The 27,022-nt window shown below is 23.5% G+C and overlaps 4 protein-coding genes and 1 long non-coding RNA gene across 16 annotated transcripts in view; 2 read left to right on the top strand and 3 right to left on the bottom strand.

The window, feature by feature from the left end:
• Window positions 1–4,170, bottom strand: part of LOC127277321 (uncharacterized) — a 33,895-nt gene extending 29,725 nt beyond the window's left edge. The window contains exons 1-3 of the long non-coding RNA XR_007842352.1: window positions 3,746–4,170; window positions 3,325–3,360; window positions 1,701–2,075 (exon numbers count right to left, since the gene is read on the bottom strand). This is a non-coding gene — a long non-coding RNA (uncharacterized LOC127277321). The remainder of the gene's footprint in view (window positions 1–1,700; window positions 2,076–3,324; window positions 3,361–3,745) is intronic.
• The window catches only part of LOC127277318 (probable serine/threonine-protein kinase DDB_G0278845), a 52,921-nt gene extending 43,971 nt beyond the window's left edge, over window positions 1–8,950 (top strand). For all 10 annotated transcript variants that reach the window (XM_051298348.1, XM_051298355.1, XM_051298347.1 and 7 more), the window contains 4 exons: window positions 4,183–4,569; window positions 5,203–5,867; window positions 6,384–7,514; window positions 7,853–8,950. In XM_051298348.1, coding sequence (XP_051154305.1) covers window positions 4,183–4,569; window positions 5,203–5,867; window positions 6,384–7,514; window positions 7,853–8,273 — 2,604 coding nt within the window. In that variant the 3' untranslated portion in view covers window positions 8,274–8,950. The remainder of the gene's footprint in view (window positions 1–4,182; window positions 4,570–5,202; window positions 5,868–6,383; window positions 7,515–7,852) is intronic.
• A 121-nt stretch (window positions 8,951–9,071) lies between these two features.
• LOC127277320 (uncharacterized) lies at window positions 9,072–16,275 on the bottom strand. 3 transcript variants are annotated; one of them, XM_051298358.1, is made up of 8 exons: window positions 16,127–16,275; window positions 13,902–14,036; window positions 13,606–13,804; window positions 13,311–13,452; window positions 12,712–12,795; window positions 12,261–12,612; window positions 12,007–12,057; window positions 9,072–11,898 (listed from the first exon to the last, which is right to left on the bottom strand). In XM_051298358.1, exons 2-8 carry the CDS (start codon window positions 14,025–14,027, stop codon window positions 11,863–11,865), a joined length of 990 nt encoding a protein of 329 aa, XP_051154315.1. In that variant the 5' UTR covers window positions 14,028–14,036; window positions 16,127–16,275; the 3' UTR covers window positions 9,072–11,862. The 3 variants fall into 3 exon arrangements, with proteins under 3 accessions (XP_051154315.1, XP_051154318.1, XP_051154317.1); XM_051298361.1 differs by lacking the exon at window positions 16,127–16,275 and adding an exon at window positions 15,948–16,079; XM_051298360.1 differs by lacking the exon at window positions 16,127–16,275 and adding an exon at window positions 15,446–15,725.
• A 489-nt stretch (window positions 16,276–16,764) lies between these two features.
• LOC127277317 (histone-lysine N-methyltransferase PR-Set7-like) lies at window positions 16,765–21,211 on the top strand. The gene is made up of 4 exons (XM_051298345.1): window positions 16,765–16,957; window positions 17,591–18,165; window positions 18,575–18,765; window positions 19,836–21,211. The coding sequence occupies exons 2-4, from the start codon at window positions 17,746–17,748 to the stop codon at window positions 20,044–20,046; spliced, it is 822 nt and encodes a 273-aa protein (XP_051154302.1). The 5' UTR covers window positions 16,765–16,957; window positions 17,591–17,745; the 3' UTR covers window positions 20,047–21,211.
• LOC127277316 (uncharacterized) lies at window positions 20,183–26,832 on the bottom strand. The gene is made up of 9 exons (XM_051298344.1): window positions 26,621–26,832; window positions 26,288–26,468; window positions 25,777–25,858; window positions 24,732–24,911; window positions 24,383–24,620; window positions 24,114–24,306; window positions 23,904–23,972; window positions 23,503–23,621; window positions 20,183–23,439 (listed from the first exon to the last, which is right to left on the bottom strand). Exons 1-9 carry the CDS (start codon window positions 26,672–26,674, stop codon window positions 23,245–23,247), a joined length of 1,311 nt encoding a protein of 436 aa, XP_051154301.1. The 5' UTR covers window positions 26,675–26,832; the 3' UTR covers window positions 20,183–23,244.
• Between the last annotated feature and the right edge of the window lie 190 nt (window positions 26,833–27,022).

Here is a 27,022-nt window from a genome sequence, read left to right as displayed (position 1 = left end):
GTCTATTTTTCTTCTTATTTTTTTTTCATTTATTTATTTAATTTTCAATATTAAAGGCATTGGAAAAAAAATTATTTAATTAAAATAATTAATTATCAAATAAATATTTACTTCAACCAAATAATATTTATTTGAATTAAATAAACTGTATTTGAAAAAATAATTTCTCTATTTGAAACAAGTACCATTTAATTGACTTAAATAATAATTATTTGGTTCAAGTAAAAAAAAACAAAAATACATTTTTTTAATAATTTAAAAATTTAATTTTTTGGGAAGTTTTTTTAATTATGGAAATATTTGCAATCTCCCCCCCCCCCCCCATTGGAAATATATATAGTGAGATGAGCGCACGTCCCACAGAGCTTCCATAGGCATCGAATAATTGCAGCTTGCTGCGAAAATTTGCGGCTTCCTGCGAATGGAGTTTTGCCGTAAATTTACTCTCTCTGATTCCCCTGTCTGTATGTCAGGTGCCTACCCAGTAGTTCAAGACACCTACGTGTGCTTAACTGCAGGGCATTCGTCTTTTAACATTTAGAAAAGTGTCTACCCAGTGCACCTGCTGAGAATTATATTGGCTGCACAGCAGGTTTAAATATTTTTTTCTTTTTTCTTTCCAAAAAAAAAAAATTTTTATTTTTAATTCCCACATCGCAGATTTTATCCCCTTTCATCGCGAAAAACAAAAAGCAAACAAAACTGAACCTTCAATCCTTCGAAAACCAAAAACAAACGCGTATTGTAAATTATATTTAAAAATTTATTTATTTTATAATTATAAAAAATTTATTTATTTCTTTAAAAATAAAAATAAAATACAACAGTTCAGAAACTCATGAAAAAATTTCTTTGAAAACAAAATTTGTGAAAGTTTATTAATATTAATTAATATTCCCATTTTGAGAAAAATAAAAAAAAACCAATTTTTAATTTAATAATTCAAATTGTTTTAATGAGAATCACTTTATTTAAAAATTTATTGAATATATATATATATTTTTTTATTAAAGCCGAGAAATTAAACTATAAAATTTAAATAGGCCTTTGGAATAAATTAAAATGTCATGAATTGTTTAGAGAGTAATTTTACGATGATAGAAAAAAAATAGGAGTTCTTTGCTATGTTCAATTTTCGTGTCATAAATTCAAATCTCTCATAATTAGAAGAATAAACTTATTCTGTTTAAAAAAAAACATCAATATAAAACATAATTTCTTTAAAATTTCACTTCAAAAATTTTATTTTCAATTTAATTTCATTGAGAAACTGTAAATCACATTTTAATTAAAGAAATTTAATTTTCTATTACTATTTAACAAAAAAAATAATTAAAATTATCATTTTGTGAAAAGATAGTAATTTAAATTTTCTTTTTCTTTTAAAGAAAAATAGAAATAAATTTTATTTTTATTTGAATGAAAAATAACAAAAAAAAAATACTTTAAAGGAAAATAGAGAAAAAATTCTATTTCTATTAAAAATAAAATTTTTTACTATTTTTTAAATATTCAAAATTAAAAGAAAAAATGGTAATTGCATTTTCAAAAAGTAAAGAAAAATGGGAACTGAAAATCGTCATTCGAAGTTTTTCAAAGAAAAACGGGAAATTTTTTTTTGTACATATTATAAGTGCTGTTTTAAAAAAATTTAAACGAAATATGTAATAAATTCTATTTTGATATAATAAATGTCATACCTTATTATAAAAGTAGGTCTTTATTATAGAGCTCCTGGGATGAGACACACATACACACACACGTATAAAATCTCCTTTGTCATCATTATCATTATTCTGTCAACGGGTGCCTTTTTTATAATCTCGAAGAGCTCGTTTCGTTTTATTATATGGATGACTTTCTTCCTTCATGGTTTATGCTTTCATAGCGATGGCTCAGATTCTTTCCGATAATCATACCCCATACACCTGGCCAGCTGCTACTGTGTCATAGACTTTTTGCCCTCTGAACCTATTGTATTTCTTATTTTCTAATAGCAAAAGTGCCCTCGTTATTACGTTAGGTCATTTGATTTGATGGACGAGAAACCGGTATTTAAATTCCCAACGTTCAACCTGAAATATTATATATCCGAATTAAAATCTTCAAAAAAGAAATAACTTTAATTTTTCTAACTGTCAAAACACTTTTTTTTTTACTTTTAAAAATATTTAAATTATAAATTACAATATAAAATTTAATATAAATTTCCGAATTAAAATTTTTGTATAAATAATAATTATCTTTTTAATAATCAACAATTTTTTGTAGATTTAGAAATATTATTAAAATATTAGTAAACATTTTTAAATAATTTTATTATTTATATACTAAAGTTTTAAATGTACTTCAAAAATCAAATTTTTGAGTAATTTAATTTATTAACTAATGAAATTAATTAAACATTATTATGAATTATTTATTATTTTAATTATTATGTTATATTAGTTAATAATACGAGGCAAAATAATTAAGAGTTTTCAAAAACCAAATTTTTTTAAAAAGTTTGACAGTAAAAAAATAAAATAATAAAAGAACCAAGTGTTTTTATCGCAGTTTTTTCGATAAAATCAACAATACTTATTTAAAATAAAAAATGCAGTAAAAATCATAAGCAAAATGAGATTATACTCCAAGTATGCTGATAACCTAATAATTATAGAAACAACTATATATACAAATTAAATATTATTCCTAATAAAGTAGAAAAATTTAATTTTTTTTATAAAAAATTGATCAATTTGAATAAGAAATTTCGAATTATTTGCAAAATTTTATCATGTTTAAATATTTACGTGATTGTATAGGTTATGTTGCCACTGTATACGCGAGAGTGAAACAATTAAAACTTATATTTTTTTTAACAAGACAGATAATTTGTTACATTTAACCGGTAAAATATCATCAAAATTACGCAAATATACAACTTCAATGAACTTTTTTGATTAGATTAATAGTAATTATTGAAAAAAAAAGAACGAAAAAACCAACAATGAACCGAAAAGACGCCATGACAGTAATGAAAGGAAGCGCCGCCAACGGTAAATGTCGAAACTACTGTAATGGATGTAACGGAAAACATTAATTTAAAAAAAATAAATTCGTAAATAGATTATTACAATTTACTTATTGCTTTATAATAAAAAATTATTGACGAATATTAATTAATTGATTTTTTTTTACAAAATATATATCTGTTTCGAAATTTTACGTAACGGTATTTTGATAGTTATGTTCGCATAAAAATTCCGGAAAATATGAATTTTAAAACTCTTTAAGTAACATTAAAATAAATTCTTTATAAATAATCAATAAAGTACATACCCAAATTACATTATGAACAGCTTTAGTCAATTTTTCCTGTAAAATCACTATTAAATTAGTAAAAATCAAACGAAATAAAAACCACTCTACTGACAAAAAAGAATGAGGAAAAAAGCTGGTATTTCCGGTATAAAGCGCCACCAATTTCAAATTTCGAAACTAATATACCGGAAGTGAGCTTTAATTTATAACATTAATAATAATATAAAAAATTATTTTTTATCTATTAGAAAATAATTATTGTATAGCCAATATTTAATTAATAAAACTTTCTTTTGAAATAATCTTATTGGGAATTTTACAATATTACAACCGATGTGTGGATTATTATATTTAGGTTATGTTGTCAAACAGGGCGAATGAATTTTAATAACTCTTTCAGTAAATTAGAAATTACTTTTTTAATACTTCAATTAATTACCTGAATTAACGAAGAATAACTATCGTCCAGTTTTCGAGTAAAATCATTAAAATTAATAGAAACAAATTGAACAAAACAAATAGTGCAGTCTTCACTCTTCACTGCCAAAATCAGAAAATGGCGTCATGATGTTTCCGGTAAAGCGCCACCAATTTTAAATACTGAAACTAATTTCACCGGAGGTAGTCTTCTGCAATAAACATTGTTTACATAAACAAAACAATGAGAATAGTTACATTAATTGATAAATTTATATTATTTGAAATTATAATAATGATTAAAATAAAAATATATAATAAATATAAACAAAATTAATCTATGAAATTAATAATAAATTCTGTGAAAATTAAAAATAATCTTATTTTTACATATTGGAAATTGTTTACAAGTTGTTCCCAACAGTAAATAACAATTAGTATTTTTTATTTTAATTGCAGATGGAAACTGAAGTGCGGGTTTTAAAGCAAGATCTAGTCCGCACTCAAGAAGCTTTAAAAGCAGCGACCAAGAAATGTAGAGATTTGGTTAGAGAATTGGACAATCGAAATAGTAATCAAGCATCGGAGAGAAATCTTCGTGATCAACAATTATCAAGAATTCTTCGTGCTTTACTTGTTCTTGAATCACGTTTAAAACAAGAACAAAAATCAATTAGACAATTGCTTTGCGAGAAAGATAATGTCATTAGAAATCAACAATTGGAAATTGCAAAACTTCGACGTTATACAAAAAATTATATCAAAGGAAAACGTGATAGCAGTTTAGGCCAATCAATAAGTGTCGAAGAATCAATTCCACCTGAGAAAAATTCGTCTAATTTTCAGGTATAACAAAATTTTTTAATTTATTTATTTCTCTATAAATATATAATTATTTTAATTAAAAACTACGATTTCTATTTCAAATACAGTTAGAAGTCAAGTTTAAAAAAAAAAAACAAATTTTTAGGGTCCTAATTTGGAAAGTTGGTGAAACTCAATAAAAGAAATAAATTTGAAGATGAATTATGAGTCTTTAAATTCAAAATACAATTATATTGATCGTGAAAGAAAGTTTTTTTATTTTATAAATATAGCTTGACGAGTCTTTCAATTATAAAGAGATGAAATCTTTCAAATATATATAATTAAAGACCGAAATCTCTTATTACAAAAAAATCCATTTTCCATCATTCAAATTTAAGAATTTTTCACTCAACTTAATTCTATTTTTTTTTTAAATTTTATTAAATTATTTATTTATCATTAAAAGAAATCTTTGAAATAAATTAATTAATTATAATGAATATATTTTTTTATATTCTATATGTATATTTTTTCTATAAAAAAATAAAAGTAAATATATTCCTATAAAGTTAATTATAAGAGAAAATATTTTCGGTAAATAAAATGTTAAATAAACTATAAAATTAAAAAATTTTCAAATTGCTGTAATAACGGATATATATTGTTTCCCAGGTCGACGAATATAATAGTAAGCGTGACAGTAGTTTGAGTAAAGATATTGAGAATTTAAAATGTGAAATAATCACGAAATTAAATGGATCTAATTCACAAGAAATTCACAATGATCATTCACGTGGAATAACAAAAACTCATAGTTTTGCCGGAAGTGATATTTCAAAAACAAGTTTGACGAGCAGTGAAAATACAGATGCATCAATTATAACAACAACCACTGAGGGTAGTCCTTCATTATTAAGTACCGAAGGTTTTTGTGAAGGTGAAAGTACTGATGTTTCACCAGGTTCAACATTAAATAAATCGAGTCGATGTACACCGACAACAGTGACAACAGATAGTGAAAATGAAATTATGACAATTTTAAATGATGACGATGATGATGAGACAATGATGAATGATGAGGTTAATCGTTTTTCAAAAAGAAGATTTGGTGTACTAAGAGCAAAACCTTTAAAAATGATTAGCTCGTCACGTATTCACGAGTTACCAAAAATTATTAGAACCGAAAGCACTGACGATGGAATGGATTTGAATTTTGTTTCTGACGAAGAAGAGAGACATGAGCCTATTTATGTTAACTCGTGTACAGAAAATAATGTTAGAAATTTACAAGGAGCAACGAGAACAAATGAAGATTGTAGTAATAATAATGTTAATATGTAGGTATTTTAAAAGGCATAATTAATTTTTTTAATTTTTAAATAAAGCTTAAAAAAGTTCTTTTTAGTTTACGTTTGCTCTAATTAAAACAATTTTAGATTTGATAATTATATTAATTTAATTTTGAAGAATTTTTAGGAGATTTCAATTCTCAGAGAAAATAAAAAAAAATGTTTTCTATTTATAATCTTTTATAATAACGAGAAATGTATTTAAAATACTCGTATCAAAGAATTTTTAGAAAATTCAAATTTTTCCAAGATAAAAAATTTCGAATTCAACATTTTTTTTTAATCTTAAATATAAATATTTATATATTTCAAGTATAATTTTTGTTTTAATTTAAATAGAAAACTTCACTTAAATTTCTTTTAAATTTTGTTTTCATTCTTTCAATATTTTCAAAATAGAAAAATAATTTTTAAAATTATTTAATATTATTAAATTTTTAAATAAGTGAATTTTTCTGTTAAATTAAATTAATTTTTAATCGACTTTGAAAAATTCTTTTACAGAATATCAAAAATCGAGCCAGAAGAACAGAATCAAGAGGACACAAGTGGAAATTGGTACAGCGATCCTGATGAGGACAGAATAAGTGACGATGTCTTTAGACACACGACATATCGTCCAAATGGCAATCATAATTCGGTTCTCGAGTGCGTTAATCAAATTCTCCTTAGGGACATGGAAGAGGATGAGAAAGTTCTTTCAATTCCAAGACGATTTAAACATCGTGGTAAAATTGTTCGTTTTCAACCGGCAAGACTCTCGGACATTGAATCAGTTGGCTCAGAAATGGAAAGGCGAAATTCCGAAGAAGCGCCAATTGACGGTGATATATCAAATGAAATTGAACCATCAGACAATGACACCGAATCAGGTGCATTTGAAGCGACAACATCCGAAGATGAATTTGGCATGAGACATGAGGAATCATCATCGGAAATAATTGTCAATACAATTGAACCCGAGGCAAATATTGATGAAAATGAAAAACCCCGTCCAATTGTTATTATTGAACCGAAAATAGAACACGAAGAAAATCAAAAGAAACCACTTTCCTTCGTTCTACCACAAAAAGTGAAAGGTTCACCAAATTTGAGTCCAACATTAAAAATGGAAAGAATTGAGGAAAAGACTTGTCTTCAAATGTCATCCAAGGGTTTAACATTAGCAAAAAATCTTGATTATGAGGATATTGAATCGTTACCGGAAATGATCTCACCATTGCCAAAGACACCTCCTGCATTACCACCAAAGCCACAATTTATGAATAATACACTTGTGTTGAAAAAAATTCCCAGTCCATCATTTTTAATTGATGAAACAAGAAAGAAAAATGTCGATACTGATACGGAACAGGGGAAAAATTTATTTCCATTTACATCGCCAATAAAAACAACATCGGTAAAGAGTCTTAAATTTGATGAAGAATCAAATAAATCAACAAGTAGTGAATCAAGTCTTTGGAAAAATCGTTTTAATAATGTTCGATCATCATTTAAATCTAAACATGGACCGAATAATAAAGATGAGCAGAGAAAAATTCCCAGGGTTACAAATATTGTAAGACATTTTGAGGAATTTAAAATTGGTGGCGATAATGATGAGAGACTCAGTGATCGAATTAAACCTCGAGAAAGGTAAAAATTAAATATTTCCAATATACAGCCATCCTGATGAGAATAGAATCAATTTGATTAAATATATATTAAGATAATTTTCATTATTTTTTAACAAATTTTTTGATGATAAATTATTTAATTATCAAATTAAATTAAATTTTGTTTGAAAATTATTCTTATTAAAGAATTTTAAAATTAATTAATATATTTAATATTAAATATTAATAGTTAGGTAATAATTGTAATAATAAAATAATTTTTTGCTTACTTATATCCGATTCACGAATTAGAAAAAATAAAAACTAAATTTTTAGAAAATAAAATGTTAAAAAAATAGTGTTTTTCTTTTTTTTCAGGCATGTTCTTGTCTCACAATTCGATGAGGACTTTGACATTAGACAGAATTTTGAAGAATTCAATTTGGATGATTGTGATCTATCGGATGATCCTGATCGACCCGAAGGCGATGGTTCGGAGACTTTAACGAGTGTTGGCGTAATTGCCGGACAAACTGAGAATACAATAATAAGAAATAAGGATAACAATAATATCGTGATTCCAATTGATAATTCAAATAATGGCTATGATCATTTCTTAGAAGCAACGGGACTCAGTACAAAATCAATTTTAACACCATCACGGCTTCTTAGCAATCATAAAAGTATGCTTAAGCCAAAAGATATTAAATACAAAAATATGATAAAATCAAATGCTGTTCTTGAAAAACATGGACCAAGTCACACACACGTTAGGCATTGGACTGGACCGTTTGTTTGACATTGCGCCAAAAATATTCCACCAGATGAATCTCCAAATCAAGGAAAATCACCATCGAAAGATTCTTAACACTAATTACAATAAGTGTTTAAAACTCAATTTAGATGAACTCAATTTCTAAAAGAGTACAAGGATTTTTAGAAACAAATAAAAATCATTGTTTTTAAAAGTCTTGATTCTTTTTTCTATAAATATATTATTATTTATTTATTCTCTATATACGTGTATGTAAATTGCATAATATTTTTAAAATAGAAAAAAGATATAATTATCTTTGTGGTGAAAAAAAGTCTACAATTTTCTTATTATTTTAATAAAAATTCTTGTACAGATTCAAAAAAAATATATATATATATTGTAAATCCTTTTTACTTTTATAATTAATAATTGTAAATTTGAAAATTGTTATCTTCCTTAGCTTTGTCCCTGCTGTGACATAAAGTAAGAGACTCGATGTTATTAATACTTCAGAAAATATTATTTACATTGATGAGAAAGATCAATAAAAAAAATCTTGTCACATTTTAACTAATTGTTCATTAATATTTCATTTAAATTCTTAATAATTTAATCAATTCTATTTCTCAAAGGAATATAATTCAAAACATTAATTTATAGCAAAAGAAAATTAATTTTTATATAAAAATACAATTTTTTTGAATTAAATGTACAAAACTTAAAGCATTTGAAAATAGAGAAAAAATTTTTAAAAGTTTTTAATTAATTAAAAATTTGTATCAATGGAAATTAAAAAATTTGTAATTAAAAGAAAACTTTGTAATTCAAAAGACATGAAAATTGAGATTTTATAAATATATTTCGAGAATAAGAATGTGTTGTAAATACATTGTTCCCGATAGTTTTTATTCTAACGTATATGTGATTTTTCCCGAAGACTGACAGAAGGAACATTTTCACTTTTTCCATCAGAAAATTCTTTCACAAATAAAAAAAAACATTCTTACTCTACATTCCTTGAGTCTTTTTCTTTCTTTTTTTTCATGGCGCATAAGTATACACATTTGTGATGTAAATAAGAATAAAAAATGTTTCTAAAATTGTGCAAAAAAAAAAAAAATAATAATAGAAAAATGTTAATTTTCAATAAATAAGTATCAATAGTAAGAAATTCTTTAACATCTTAATTGTTTAACACTTAAATTCCAGTATAATAAGTAATACTAATTGAAAGGCCTCGCTTTATAAAATTTATATTTTCTATCGAAAATTAAAATTTTTGTTTTTTAAATTCGAAACAATCCCACAACGCTTGATTATATTCGAATAAAAAAAAGAGAAATTAATAAATTAAAATAATGCTTTGACAGTGCTTCCTTATTTACTATAGTAAATTTATCGTTTATATTTATAATTAGTGCATGAATTCAGATCGATCTGAATACATTTGATTAAATACAATTCGCGTATCTATTTTTTTATATATATATTGGCAGCACCTACACACTTGATAACATTTTTTTTTCTTCTATTTAACAGTTCGATAAAATTACAAAAGGGAAGAACTCGACGTCGAACAGATTTTATATTCTAATATCGATTAATGTTAATTGAAATAAATAAATTGTAAAATTAATGTTAATTTACATTCATGAAAATTACATATAGTCAGTTATAGTTTCTCTTATTGACACTTATTTTATAAGTTTCGCTTATTTATTTTTTTTGTTCAGATTTAATTAAAATTATACAATTTAATCATAAATTAAATCGATCAAAACCTGATTGCATTGAAGAAAAAAATAAATTTTTTTTTCAACATTTATGCAATAAATTAGAATTAAAGAGACGAAAGTCAATTTAACTAATTTAGAAGAATATTAAGAAAAAGAATAATTCCTATGAGACAAAAAATCCATTCATTGGAGTTGTGAAAAAAGGAACAAAATTATAAATTAAGAAATTAAAATAATTTTGAAAATAAATTAAAATTATTTTCTTTACGAATGAATAGGAAATAAAGGAATTTAATGAAATCAGAAACATGAACTTAAAAACTAATTAAAGGAATTATATAGTTAATTCAATAACTAATAGTGAATATAAAATTATACACATTAATTAAAATCCATAATTATAAAATGAATTAGGATTAGAGTGATTAAAGTCAATTCATTCATTGGAGTTCGAAATTTAGAATAAATTTTTCAAAAAAAAGACAATGATCAGGCAAATAAAATTGTATAATATGAGAAATCGATAAAGATTTTCACAAATATGAAGAAACTAAGAATTAAATTTTAATAATTAAAACTAAATCAAAGGAAAGATAATTTCGATGTATGAAAGTAATGAGTAATCTCAAATTTTTGGTAATTACATATTAATGTCAGTAATAATTAACAGTATTTTTGATCGATTTAAATTATAATAATCCAAATTATAATTTCAAATCGTAAAAGTTTAAGTCGTTGACTCGTTCAATTTTTTCTTAATTTCAATTAATGAAATTTGACAAATGATATTTTCAATCATTTATAATTTTTTATATCTATAAATGTTACAATGAATGATAATTTTGTTCGTTATAAATTACAATCGATTACCTAATATTAATTCTAATAAACATATTTTTTTTATGATTCCTTTAGTCTAAAAATTATAATACTACGGACGTTTTTTTATCACAATAACTAATACATTTGAGCCCTGTTAATTTCGATTAAAAGAAAAATCTCTTATTCATAATAAGATTAATTTATAATATTTTTAATAATTTATCATTTAATAAAATATGATTTTTTTTTGTTCGTTATAAATTTTTAATTTATCAAAATAATAAAAAGAACAAGTTTGGACAATTTTTTTTACCAAACAAAGAATTTACTTTAGGAAATAAATCCATTTCTTGTCGGTAATAATTTAGATATAATTTCTTAAACAAATCGCTTATTATTACTTTTCAGTTTTTTTTTTTAAGTTCAAAAAATAAAATTTTTTAAATACTTTAAATATTATTTTTAGTTCGCCGACGAGTTCTTCAACTTAAAAATTAAGAGTGCACCGAAGAATTATTAAAAAAAAATTCAATCCTTTGACAATGTGGATGAATTGAAAATAAATAAGAGAAATTTTTTTAAGGAACGTTTTGCGTATGGCGTGAACATGATGATAATTGTGATCTTTTTCTTTTTTTTTCGCTAAATATCTTTCATGATTTGTAAACAACTATAGAACGTATATGATACATACTATTAATTCCCTACGAACTATAAAAATACAACGCAAGTCTATAAAAATACAATGCTCGTAATCACTGGTATAAAAATCTAAATAGGGCACGGAAGAAGATACATAGATTCGAATATTATATATATATATAACGCATGTATCGTGCAATTCGTAATTTGTTCACATTCCATCGCACAAAAGTTGAAAAAGAAAATTTCAGCTCTTTTGAGGATTAATGAATGTGAAACATTCCAATAATAATAATAATTAATTAATTAATTAATTAATCAGGCACTCCATTATGCATTGCTAGAGCTATATTATTTAATATACATAAAGTATGAATACAGCTTAGAAACGATAGGCTTACGCAATTCGTTTTGGCACGTTCTCGATTCCTTCAAGTTTCTCTCTCTGCTCGAAAATCGTAGTGATACTGTAAAAAATTACCCTTGATAAATATTTTAGTAATTTCTTTTTTCAAAATTCTATTTAAATAACGACTAGAAAAAGATTTTTTTAAAAATAGAAATCTATTTCTTACCGCTTTATCCATTTCTTCTCGAGTTCGAATTTTAATCACAGGAAGTTTTTTCTGTTAAGAAAAATAATTTCCGTTAATTCACGATATTTTTATTTTATTTCACATCTTCTTTTATTATTTTCTATATAGAATATAATTATTATGTTATTTATTGAAATACATTAAGATGGTTTATACCTTTTAAAAAATAAAAAAATAAACTAGAATTCTATAACATAGAAATAAGAAAAATGTTTTTTTTATAAAACACTCACTTTTAGTTGATTTTTATTGGTGGAGAGAAGAGGATTGAGAGCAAAAGGAACTCCATCAAGATCAGATGATCCCGGTAATGTACCATAATTTGAAGTGGAACCAACAAGAGGTGATTTTGGTGGTTGTGGCGCTGGTCTTGTTGGTTTTATCTTTGCATTTGGACTAAGAATCTCATAATCACGATCCATAGAGTCGTCGGAGGGATTTCCAGGACTTGACGGACATGCTGGACTAATTTGAGGATAAATGCTAGTTGGTGCTTTTGGTGCAAACTTTGGTTTTGGTGGTCTCTCCGGTGCCACTCTGTGTGGAGTTCCATTTGATGGATTTGGCGATGGATTAGTCAACGATCTAAAACAACGAAAAGTCAATTAATTAACATTTTTAGCCTGAAATCATTAATTGTTTTATAATCAATAAAAAAAAAAAAAATTAATATTTGAAACTCACTCGATATTTGCATAAGGTCTGGAATTTGGATCAATGGTATTCAAATCGACAGTTTTGAAACAAAGACTCACACCATTCACCAGACTGTAATTAATAATTAATTTAGTAAATTTATCTGTGCATAATTCGACTATATTTCGTTAATATTTTCTAGAAGAAAAATTTCCAACTTTTGAATTTAAATTAAAATATTTAATTTAAAAATAAAATTCCATTGATTTAATGATTTTTTAATTTTATTTAAATTCACTATAAAAAAAAAAAAATAATTATTCATTTTGATAATAATTAGATTTAGAAAATGAAATCAGTAAATAGTGACTGATAGAGAAAATGATAAAATATAATCTAAATTCTCTTCTCCAGTATTTTTAATCTAACAGTAATTACGAAATCTTTAGGTATGATTTATTGATTTACAATAGAAATATATCATTGTTATCAGGGAGAGAGATAAAGTTTTCCAAAGAAATAAAAGCAAATAAATATTTTTTTAAAGGAAAAATAAATTTAGATTATTTTTAACATGGCCATAAACGTGAATAAAATATAATAAAAATAGAATATTTTTATCAATAAGAAATAAATTAATACTCAACCCAGCATAGGTGAATTCAAATGGTGCTCTTCTTGAACTTTTTCCAACTCTACTACAAATAATTATGTCCGTTATAGCTTTTGAGCATAAATCTTTATTTTTAATTTTATAACAAAGTTGCCTTTTCCTCCATGCACGTTGCACTGTAAAATAAATTATTTCATCAAAAAAATTCAATATTTTCAAGCTTAAATATATTTATCAAATTTCTCTCAACTTTCAAACTATTTTTTCAAATAGAAATAAAAATAATAAAATTAAATATTAAAAATAAATAAATAAGAAAAAATAATTACTGGTATCAACTGTATGTGAAATCATGCTATAGCCCTTTGGAGGTGGTTCCCTTTCATCGATTATTGCAATTTCTTCAACCACACAATGTGGCAGTCCTTCAGTCTTTGAGAAACATATATATCTACTTTTTTTCTTAATGAACAATCCACTTTCACGCCACAAATCAGCGTCGGCATCTAAATCATGTGTCCTTGAAACCTTTTTTTTTAAAGTAAACAATTTCCTGTTATTTATTCTGATAAATAAAAAAAAATTAAATGAAATCGCATTTAAAATTAATTATTGTTATACTTACAACTGTATAATTAGGCGGACATTTATCTATGTCTTCAACAATACTAATGGCAGTAATTGGACGATCGTCTGGTAAAACTGATGACAATTGATGAACTAACATTTTGTTACCTTCTTTCCTCGACATATTGTTTCCCTAAAAAATACAATTTTTTTCTTGTTATTATTTTATAATCAAGAAATAATGAACGATTTGTTAAATTATTCATTTATATTAGAATTTTGTGAGATTTAAAAAATGATGTTTCAATCAATTAAATTAATAATTAGAAAATAAAAAATTTAGTTTTAATTAACTTTTTATTTTTTATTTCCGGGGCTAATAGGCTGAAGTAAAATAACAAAAACCTTTCTATATTTGTTTAATGTTGCAAATTTCATAATATTAAGTAACGATATGAAAGAGAAAAAAGCGTGTAAACAATTCAAGTGAAATTCACACAGAAAAAATTATGTAATTAACAAATGGAATCTTATTTTGTACTACTTAAAAATTATATTTCTTTCTAAAAGAGAAAGAAAGAGAGAAATCAGGTTTCGATGCCTTTAAGAATTCTGGGATTTCCAAAGGTTAATTCCCAGTTTAAATATTTAGAACGCAGAAAATTTTCTGTTGATTAAACAATAAAAGTTAATTTCGTAAATTCAGCATTTTATTTCGATGACGAATTAATTTTTGCAAAAATTCTCAAATGTATAATAATAAAAGAATAAAATCAGACTAATAATGTAAAGAAATAAAATTTGTTGATAATTTTGATTCAAATAAAACAAAATGTGTTAAAACTGTTAAAATCCATTATTTCTTAGCTCGTTAATTTAAATTATTCCAAGGAAGTTCTTCAGACTCAAGTTAATGGAAGTCTGCGTCATTCAATGAATAGTAAAAGTGGTTCTCAAAAACCATACTCCCCTATAAAAAAAAAGAAATTAAGATTATAATATTAAAAGCAAAAAAGAAAAATCACTGAGAAATAACATTCTCACGGCTTAAAATAAAATTGACTAGAAAATAGTCTCATGCTCTCGAATTAATAATGATCTACTTTGTTTTCATAATTATTTATAAATCGTTTTTATCATTTCGCAAAAACACACATTTTTTAAATCTCACAATTAGATGTATTTTTTTAACAAAAATTCTGAAAGATTTATTATTTTTCTGTAAACATAATAAAACATAAAATGTCAAAATAAACAAAATTCTCCATTTTTTTTTTCGATAAATATATATATTTCTTTCTCTCGCACCATAATAAAAATGTGTCTAATTCTAGGTCAAAGGGAAATTTTTCTTAGAACGTAAAAAAAATGTTAATGTTGACCCCTAGTCTTTCGTTCAATGCCCGGTCACTCGCGAACGAGTAAGATCCGATCGAACATGATTAAAAAATCAGGTTCACTTTTGACATATAATAAGAATAATTTACAAAAATTGAATCACAGTACTGATATCCTTTTTCTCACAATACACTTGTCTTGTAGAATGCCAAGAGTCTAAATTTGAATTCTCTATAAATAAACGAAATTCTTTTTAAGACTCACCTAATTGTATGTAGGAATCTATAAAACCGACATTTCTTCGTCGTCTTCTTCGAGGAAGATTAAATACAGATTAATTAGCTGGGAATTATTTTGTTTTTTTTTCTAATTCGTAGACACAAACACGTTTTTATTCACTACACTTGCGGGGAGAGAGAAAATAAATTGACTTTTATTCTCCCATAGGAAATAAGCAAGAAAGAAGTCGGGAGAGGCAACATGCGCGATGTTTTGTGGTTCTTTACTTTCGAGACACACAGCGAGAGTTAGTTTGAGAAACAAAAAAAAAGAGAAAATGGAGAGTGAGAGAGAGGGAGTAAAGAATGAGAGACAAAAGTTTATAGAGAGTATATAGAATATAGGGTAGGGAGAGAAAATTAAGTGGAAGGAAAAGTACAATAAGTTAGAGGTACTGGAAACTTGGGAATAAGGCCTTGAATAAAACTATAAATGTACATATTAGTATTCAATTTATAAGGACTTGATAATAAAAATAAACACTTACGATAATTTTTATAATAATAAAAGATAAATGAAATAATATGACAGATTGTCACAATTCCCTCTATCTCAAAAGTAACTGTAATTAATGTTTTAAAACAGTAAAGAAGCTTTTGACAGATGATGACATCATCTTACACTATATGTTTGTATATTTTATAGGTTATAAGTTTTTTTACTTACAATTATTCAAACACTATTTTTTAATTACTCCAAATGAAACATGATTTTTATTATTTATACACGTAATTTTGAAACTTTAAATTTGTATCATTCTTTGTTTATTTTTATTAAACTCAACACTATTACTTTGACATGTCAGCCATTTTTATTTATCGTCTGCTTTTGTCACGAAATACATCGTGTGCTTTTAAAATAAATCGAAACCAAATATAAAAATATTTATATTGAAATATATAATCATAAAAAATATAAATAAGATCTTTTAATATAAAAAATATTGAGAAAAATTTATAACAAAGTTTGTAGTAATTAAAACGTGAATAAAGGAAGATTTTGAAATTCCCGCTTCTTACTGCACCGCCATCTATTGTATTAATTCCAATTTATTGGAAAGATTATAAATTATTAAGAATTTTTATAAGAAAATCCTAACAAACTTAAGTTTCAGATTAAACTTATTATGTTAGAATTATTTTAAATATTGTTGTTTATTATTTAATTGTTTTAGTTTTAAAAATATTATTTGAAAAATAATTTGGACAAGTAATGTTAGATATGTAACAAGCAATGCTATTGGTCAATTAGTGCGCAGGCGTCAGTTGGCATCATTGCACCGGCAAGGCGGCAATAGCGACAAGCGTCGGCCATTTTGCGTGTCGTTCTTGAATTGAAAGGTTGTAGTTGTATTTGTCAAGAAATGTTTTAGTTAATTATAGTTGAATATAAGTGCAAGAATAATAAATAATGATTCCTTGTTAAACTAGTTAATCCATTACGAGTTTCTCCATGAAAGATCTTTAAGAATATTCCAGAACTTTTAAGGTGGACAAGGTAAACATTTTTGATTTTCACTTTTAGGTTAGGAACGCTAAATTTCATTTCATTTAAATGTCTTTTAATTATTTCATACATTTTATGAAAAGTTCAGTACAACATTTTTTATAGAAATTGTTATATATTTATCGATATTTAATGTATAAAATACTCCCAAAGTCAAATTAATTAAAGAAATATTGTTTATTTTTTTTAATGATTGCATAATATATATATATATATATATATGTATCATCATAAAGCACATGAACACAATAGTAAATTAATAAAAATTTGTCGTTAATTTTTTATGCATATATAATAAGGTAACATAAATAAACATAAAAAATCACTGAGTATTGCTATAATTTATTAAGGTTGTTAATTATTATTATTAATTTAATTTTGATTTTAAATAGGTAATTAACTATTTAAATTTATATAATTGTTTATTTTTATTTATATTTAATATTATTTTTTTAATATATTAATTATTTTATTTCAATATAAAATAAATAATAAATAAAATTTGCTTTTATTAAAATTTTGAATTTAAATATTTTTTTCAACTGTCATGAATCGTTTTCATGAAAACTAGCCTTTAAATTTTGGAAAGTCTAGTAACATTTTTGGTAATTTTAATATTTTCAGTGTTTCCCAAGGGCGGCGTCGCTTTATTTTATAATCAAATGTTGGCAACAATGAACATAACGAACGCGGTTTCATCGTTGTAGTTGAGCCAGTGATTTCTAATTTTCCTCACATGTAATAATTATTCCTTCAATTATTGTGTTACTATTATAATTATGCTTTATCCAAAAAATGGACCAAAGCCTTTAGAGGCTGAGGATGGTGAAAAAATTCATGGTCCACCAACACCGCATCGTATTAAATTATCCAGTGAACAAGAAGAGACAACGACACGTTCGAAACAAGTGATACCCGAGAAGAAAAAGAAGACAACAACTGGTTGTGCTTTAAGTCCAGTGCAATTTTCAGAAGAAAAAAAACAAAAACCAGTTACTAGAAAACGTCGAAAACAAAATACAACTAATACCACTACAACTACAACAATAATAAAAAAAGTTTCTGCTGATACAAATCACAAGCTCACTGAATATTATACAGTTCGACGAAGTGTTCGAAAATGTAAAACAACTGTTCTGGAGGAGAAACAACGAGACCTTGAGAGTAAAATAATTTCCGGTTGTGAAGATGGCTTAGAGGTGAGTAGAAAAAAATGCAAATTTTTCTGTATTAGATATTTTGAATATGTTTATGTAAATATTTTTGTTTCTTCAATTTTTTCTTGTGAGATTCAAAATAATTTTTTTTTTTTCAATTTAATGACATGGCGGCAAACTTTGAAAAGCCGTTATGTTTTCGAAATACGAGATTAATTGTTAAAAGATAAGACATATCTTATCAAATGACCGAAATTGCGATTATTATTATTTGAAATTCAGTTTTTTTTTAGGAGTTACATAAAAAAAATTAATATACATGATATTGTGATTTAGATTTTTACAATTTTGTTGTATTTTTTGTAAATAACTCAAATTATGATTTAAATAGTTTCAACTTGATAATATTTATCGAAATTCTATAAAGTTTTTTTCTATTTTAATTTTTCAGGTTAGGACATTCGCTGGTAAGGGTCGTGGAATTGTTACGACTCGAGAATTCACTAAAGGAGAATTTGTCGTAGAATACATTGGTGATTTAATCGATCAAGTTGCAGCAAAAAAGCGTGAAAATCAATATGCTCAAGATCAAAATACCGGATGTTACATGTATTATTTTCAACATCGTAATCAACAGTATTGGTGAGTTTATTTTCAGTTTTAAATTTTATTTATTTACTAAACGAAATTTTGATTATTTCAATGATATTTACATTATTACAATAGCAAATATCTTAACATACAAATAACATATTAATTATATAATTAATATAAATATTATATTTCTATATTTTATTTACTGATTTTTTCTTTATAATATATTAATATTTAATTTAAAGAGTATTAAAAATTTGTTTCTAAATGCAAAGTAAATAATATTTTAAAAATTATAAAATTAAATCATGAAAATTAAAAATCATATAAATTTGACAATATTTGGAAAATAATTGCAGAAAAATTTATAAAACTTTAGAAAGTTTATAAAAAAAACTTCATTCCAAAAAACTTTCTCACTACTTACTCCTGTTGTATCATTTCTTTGTTTATAATAAGATTTAATATTTATTTTCTTTGCAATTCTATTCTATTTTCTACGCAATTTTAAAATATTTTTTTTGTCACAATCTAAAAAAAATTACAAAATTATTAATTTTATTCAGAAAAAGTTTTATAATTTTATAATAATGGATCTATTTTAATTATTTAAAAATTGAAATTTTTAGCAATTCCGCAATGGGTTTAGAAAATCATAATTTTTTTTCTGTTTTATCTTGCTTATGCATTCAAGATTTTGCGTAGTGGTTTTTGTATTCTCCTGCTGCTTTTTCTTTCTTTAGCCTTTTTATTTGCTGCGTTATTTTTCCTCTGTTAATTTTCGTTCATCTGCTATTACAATTTGCCTTTTCCAATTGCTCCTCAAGTTTATCATTCAATATTTTGTTTTTTTTCAGAAGAAACCTTTTCCTTTGCTTTCTCCTCCAATTTATCGCTCCATTATGTTGTTTTTTTTTTAAATAAGGAATCTTTTCCTTTCTCCTCCAATTTATCGCCTTTTATGTGTGTTTTTTTTAAACAAGACTTAGAGACCTCTGCCATTTCTCTATTCTTTTCCTGGGTGATGTTCTCATTCTTCTCATTTTTACGCTAATTGGTGTTTAACAATTAAAAAAAAAAATTTGTTGAATACTTAAAAAATAATTCTATTTTTTTAGTGTCGACGCAACAGCAGAATCTGATAAATTGGGACGATTAGTAAATCATTCTCGTAATGGTAATTTAATAACTCGAATAGTTGAAGTGAAGTCAATTCCACATTTAGTTCTCATTGCTAAGGATGATATTGCACAGGGAGTCGAAGTAACTTATGACTATGGTGACAGGAGTAAAGAATCAATTCGCTATCATCCATGGTTGGCTTTATAACCAAAAGAAAAAAGACAACATAACACATGAGTAATTTTAAAAAAATAGGATTTCGTTTTTCTAAATAGAAAAAAATACTTAGCAAAATTAAACATACAATTCTCGTTTGAGAATTTTATTTAATATACTATCGAGAATTTTTGAAAAAAAAAAAAAAATGGAAATTTTAGTGCCACTGAAAAAAACCAGATCAATTTGCACTAGATTTCTTTTATATTGATCTGACTTTTGTGAAATTTATTAAATTATAACAGAATGAATGTCAATTCATCGCATTGAACAAATTATTATTATATTAACTTCTTAAATGGAAAAAAAGTAGTAGCAATTCATTTTTCACTTGTGAATAAAAAAAATTTGTTAATTAAAATGTTTTTTTTTTTTTGTAATGTAGTTTTCCTTCTCAAACTTGGATAATTGAAAATTTAAAAAAAGATAATTAAAATTAATTTAATTATAAGAATTTTTCTTGTAATGATGTAAATTTTATTTTTGATTAATGGCTGATGTTAATTTGTACTTGATTAAAATAATAATGAAAAATGAATTGCTCTTAAGTAATTATCAATTTAAAGTTTATTAATATCAAAAGATTAATACAATTTTCATAATGATGATCCAAAGAAATTGATAGTGTAGTTTTTCCATTGCTCGAAAGTTTGTTTTAATATATAAAATATATATGTATAAGTAAAAACAAAATATTAAGATATTTTAGATGCAATATTTGCTTAAGTGACGCTGAGTGATTTTTTTTAAATTATATAAAATCGCGTTTAATGCATTTTCGTGCTTACAATTGAAGAAGGAATTAGACAAACAAAAAAAAAATATATATATATATAAATTTAAGAAAAATATTTTTGGCTCTTTTTAAAATCGAAATTTAAAAGGAATAAGTATTGAAAATAAAGAGCAAATTAATATTTTTGATTAGAAGTTTTTTCACTATTGTATGAAAGTAATTATTAATTATAACATTCTGTGTCTAAATCTAATTTCAGATTTAAGCCTCATTCTCCTTACTTAAAATTTTACTTTACTTTACTTTCGGTATGTAATCTGATAGGGTTATATAAAATTTGCATAATTTCCTTAAAAAAGAAAAAAAAACTCAAACACGTATCCTGGCAGGATCATCAATTTTGTGACGGGTTTTTTTTTTCTTAACAATTTAACTTTAATTAATAAAAATTTAATATTCTTCGCGTTGTTTGATGAGAAATATTATCTTCAACCGATCATTATGTTCATTAATTCTAATTAATTATTATTAATAATAATTAATACTCATAATAATATTCAAATATCAAAGATGGATTTATTGAATTCTTCAAGTCAGTTAATGTAGTAAAAGATTACTAAATTTTATTTTATTTTTTAAACTGAATGGGAGAAATTGAAAAATTCATTTTCGATAAATAAAAGTTCCAAGTTGTCAACTCAATTTTAACATTCATTAATAACAATTAATCATTATTATCCCTAATAATGATTAATACTAATAATAATAATAATAATAATAATAATAATACAATATCGAAGATGGATTTATCGATTTTTTCTATTAAGTAATTCTGTATTTTTCTTAATTTCTGAATGTGAGAAATCGATAAATTCATCTTCGATTAATAAAGTTTCGAGTTTTAAACTCAATTTTCATGACTATAATCATTATTATTAATTATTAATTAATAAATATAATAACAATAATAATAAAAAAATATCGAAGAAATTGATGTGATTTTCGATAATATTTTATATATTATATATATTTGTCTAAATTCTTCTTCAAAGTTAATTGTTTAACTTTACGAAAGTGTGCATGAATGAATCTAGAAATAAGAAAAAAAAATGATAAAAGTAAATTTGAAGTATCGTTTATTCTTCTCTTCTTCTTGAATAGAAGAAATTAAAAAAAATTTCTTATTCATTTTAAGATGAAATTCTTTATTTAATTTGAAATTGTTTCAAATTGAAATTGTTTTCTATTTAAATTAAAATGATTTCGAATTAAATAAAAATATTAAAGTTTTCGTTTTAAGGGACCACCTACTTTCAAAGCACGAAAATTGTATAATAATATAATTTTTATATATATATAATATAATATATAATCTAAATTATCTGTATAATTTTTTTGCTGATATAGTTCAGAATTAAGTGCTTTGAATAAGGGTTATCTCTTGTAAAATAAATGAAATATTTTTTCTACTAAAAAAAATAAAAACGAAATGTGTGATTTTTAGTATTATATTTAATTTTGTGAGTGTACTCTTTTCGTTTTGTATAATTCTCTTTTTCAAAAAAAGAGAATGTTGTGAATAGTTTGGTTTTTTTTTCTTTTAATAGAGGCTTGACTGAATTTTATAATAATTAATAATCCCACTCACTGCCTTGTCAATTTTTTTTTGACAATTTATTATTTACACGTCTATTTAACAGAATATGTATTTTAAGAAAATATTTCGAGAGAATATTATTAATGTATACAAAGTTTTGCACCCAGTGATTCGAGTTTGAGGGAATTTTTATGAAAATTAATTCAATATTGTTTTAATATAATTGTTGACTATATTTTTAATTTTCATTCTCACGAATCGAATAGTACTGATTGCATCGAATTTTATTTTATTTTATTACGAATTATGAATATCGATTTATGTCAATCGATTTATTGGTCAATTTTATATTCATGATGATTTCGAGTGGTTTATGAGAAATGCTTTATAATTATGAGACGCTTAATTGTTGTTGATTTTTTTTTAAATACTCTATAAGATAAATGTATTTGTGATCCGTCACCTAGAGAAGTTAAAAAAAATTGTTTAATCATTGTAACATAATATTTGAACTATAATTAAAAAAAAGCCGAATTCAATTTGTTTAAAAAACTTTCTCTTAATTTTAATAAAATTAACACTAAAGGAAAGTGACGATAACTGATACATTTATCTTCGCCTTAACTTCAGACGTTTTTTTTTAATTTTCGAAAAAGTGTTGGGAGAAACTAAACGTTTATCTTCATATTATTATTAAACTGTTAATAAAAGTGCTCTCTTCATGTAGAAATTCGTTCTTATTCAAGACTCTTCATTTATTATATTAATAATTTAGAAATGAATCGTATATGAATTACAATCAGATTTTAATTTCTAAATATCGAAAATCATATTCTTTTATCCAGGAACAAATTTTTCATTTTATTTCTCTGTTAGTTGTTGTTTCATTCATTTTTGTTAAAAGTTTTTCAAGAAGACTTTTAAAAGTCAATATACAAACGCCTCCAGTTTTGTCTATTTTAAGACCCTCTTTCAAAATTGAATCAAACTTTTCTTCTGGAAAATCTTTTAATTTTTTTATTATCGATTGAATTGTCTCCTTTGATTGTGGCTAGAAAAAAATTAAAGATACATTTATTTTTATAACCAATTTGAAATTATGCTATAATTATACTTTTACTAAATCCTCGTGAGTTAGACCAAAATTTGTAAATATAGTTGGTATTATTTCTGCCGTTGTGATTAATTGATTATATTTTAAACTATTATTTTGGTTCCATTTTACTGTACTTTCTAAAAAAAAAACAATTTAATCTTACATTTTTAGATCACGATAAATAATTGTGAAATTAAAATTTGTTTATTATAATTAACTAGTTTGTTAATGAATAATATTAATTAGTTAATAATTCAGTTATTTAATAACTATTGTTTTTTAATGAATTAATTTTAATTAATTAATTATTAAGTAAATAAATTCATTATTAATTAAATTAATATTATTTATTAAAAATAATATAAATATTTAAAAAGTTATTAATTATTGTGAAAGATTTTTTATTAAAAAATTCTTACGTAAATTTTTTTCAGGAAAATTTCCAATTGTTTTATTATAAGTTGTTAAATAATTATTTAAATCTTCTTCTGTGAATAAAATAATAATTAACGGCATAATAATAAGATTAAATCCTGAGAAGACTATTTTTATTTTTTTTAATTATTATTTCTATTTATATATATTATATAATTTATATTTTAAAATGATAATTGTTTTTAAATTGTTACCTTCTAATTTGGGAATTTCCGGAAAGTTACAATTCCAATTAAATAAATTAATAGCTTCAGGGTAATTAACGTTATCTTCATGGAGATATTTTAAAATTTTTAATAATTCACAAAATAATTCCTTCTCTGGAAATATTCGAAATTTTTTTAACACATCAAATAGTATTTTAATATTCACTATTTTTGCACCGTCCTGAAAAAAATTTGTTTATGTTTTTATTTATTGTCAATTTTGAATAAAATTGGATTAAATTGTTTTTTAGAAATACTTTATCAAATTTTTGTAATTCTTCTTCAATTTTTGTGAAGGAAATTTCGTTTCGTCTTTTCAAAATAATTCTAATTTTGTTTATATTTCGAAAACATTTTGATAGGTTTTTCAATTTTTGATTTATCGATAATGATTGCTTTAAAGTTTCGGAAACCTCTAAACGATTTGGATTTGTTTGTTTTCCAAAAGTGAAGTTAATTGGTAAATGTTCGGTTTTTAGATTTCTATCATGATTTCTATTTATTAAAAATTGATTTATTTTCAAATTTTTGAACAATATTCTCAAAAAAAAAAAAAAAAAAAAAAAAAAAAAATGATCGGTTGATTAATTATTTATTTATAATTACTTGACTTTGCCAATTCGAGGCTGTAAACTTTTATAAAAATCTGCTTGAAGGCAAATGACTTTCGTTACTGGATCCGGATTAATCCATTGCAATAATTTTTTTGCTCGTAATCCTTCCCAATTACCATCACTTTTTTTTCCAAATCGTTGTAATTTATCAAATGAACACTCATGTCTTTCGCTAAGGATAAAATTAATTTATTTTTACATATTCATCATATTCAAAAATTAATCTTTATCGCATTTAAAAATATTTTATCAATTATTATTATTATTACTATAATAATTACAATATTCTAAAAAATTTTATTTTGTTTAATAAATATATATAATTTAATAGATCAGAATTTATTTTTTAAATTATATATTTTTATTTAATAACATTGCATCGTTAATTTAATTGTGTGTCGGTCATTGTACCAATTACCCAATTTTTTTGCCCCAAAAAGTGGAAATTGAAAATTTTTATTTTATTGGAAAATATATTATATATATATATATATATATATATATACCTACATAAAATTTAAGTATGCGTTTAACTTTAATAGGGAAATTAAATGTTTATTTGTTCATTAAAACTAAATGAATCTAATTTAATGTATTACTATAAATGTATCGAATGATTATTTGATTTAATTATTTTGTGTTAGAAATGTGTAACTGTATTCTCTCGTGCTCAATATCTCTTTAATTGCAGATAATTTCTATAATTAATTAAATTTTGTTTTCTTAAAAAAAAAGAACGAAAATAATTCCTTTTAACGAAACTAGCTTTTTATTGTCCAAATTATTAATATTTTATTATTCATTATTATTATTATTATTATATTATCATTATTAATTACAAATTTTAATATTAAATATTAATTTTTTAAATAGTTTTTTATTAAAAAATATTTACAGAAAAAATATTTTTATTGTATACGATTTTTAAAATTTTTTCCATTTAATAAAAAAAAACGGGTTTTTTTTCCCATAAACAATACTTAACAACGGGTTATTTGTTCTGACTGATAATAATCTCCTTGACTTTTTAAACATACATTTTGTCCATTTTTAATCCTTTTTTAGGATCCTCATTAATATCAGTAATCATTGATTTCATAATTTCCGCAAAACCGCCATCTAATTAAAATGATAATTAAAGTTCAATAATCATGGAGGAATTTACATTTTATAACTTTATTTTGCTTTTCGTTGAATTTATTTCCTTTTTTTTATAATTAAGTCAAATAAATTGTTCATTTAAAAATTTATTTTTTTAAAAAATAATTTTATTCATTTACAGTTAAAAAAAAACTGTGAATCAAACTAATTAATTAAATTAATTACAATTGTAGTTGTTAAAGCATTTTTTTAGTCAATAATTTTCTTTTATTATTTTTGTTCAATTCAAACAATTTTTTTCAAACTAAATTATATCTATAATATAAATTATATATTATATTTATAATTATAGTATTTAAATAATTATATTAAATTACATTACATATATAGTAATACATTAATAATTTGTTTTCAATTGTTTTAATCGAAACAAAATTTTTTTCTTACCAAATTGATAAGATTTTCCAAATGTAGTTTCATTAGGATCAATTCCAACCGGAAGATTGGACACTCGATATTGAGTTTTGTTCATTTCCTGATTCCAGTAACTGTTTCTGTTAGTATTTCTTAATTTAGCAATTAATAATTGAAATCGAGTGCCTTCATCTGATCGTAAACATTCTTTAACCTGTCTCATAAAGACTGAGATATTAGAATTCAAAAATTTCATAAAAATATGTTTATTAAATAGCAAATTAATTGTCAATATTCTATTATTATTATTATTATTATTATTATTTTTATTATTATTATTATTTGAAAAATTAAAGTTACACATACACCGTCTTGGTCCTTTTTGATTTTTTTTATCATTTTTTGAGGATTTTCGATCATCTGGTATATCAGTTAATTAATCTTTATATAATTTATGAAAAATTAAAAACAAATTTCTTTTTCAATTATGAATTATTTAAATTGAGTAATTTGATCTTTACATTCTCTTTGGAAATTTTTATTTTGAAATACTTTTTCAAAAAAATTAATTGAAAAAATCAAATTTTGCTTTCGCGTCATAAAACAAAGGAAAAAAAAGTGTTCGATAAAAAAAAACAATGGTGAATATCAAAATATGCTAAAATAAGGAATTACAAAAATTTTAGAATAATTAATTAAATAAATAATATTTGTTTTGTTTTAGAAAAAACATTTTTTAATTTTTTTAAAAGAATTTAAAAAAAAAAA

The sequence above is a fragment of the Leptopilina boulardi genome, unplaced genomic scaffold (assembly GCF_019393585.1).
Source record: "Leptopilina boulardi isolate dan_hultmark-lab unplaced genomic scaffold, ZJU_Lbou_2.1 LbouV2_165, whole genome shotgun sequence".
NCBI lineage: Eukaryota > Metazoa > Arthropoda > Insecta > Hymenoptera > Figitidae > Leptopilina > Leptopilina boulardi.
The sequence above is the reverse complement of the archived record's forward strand: the minus strand, read 5'-3'. Positions and strand labels throughout refer to the sequence as shown.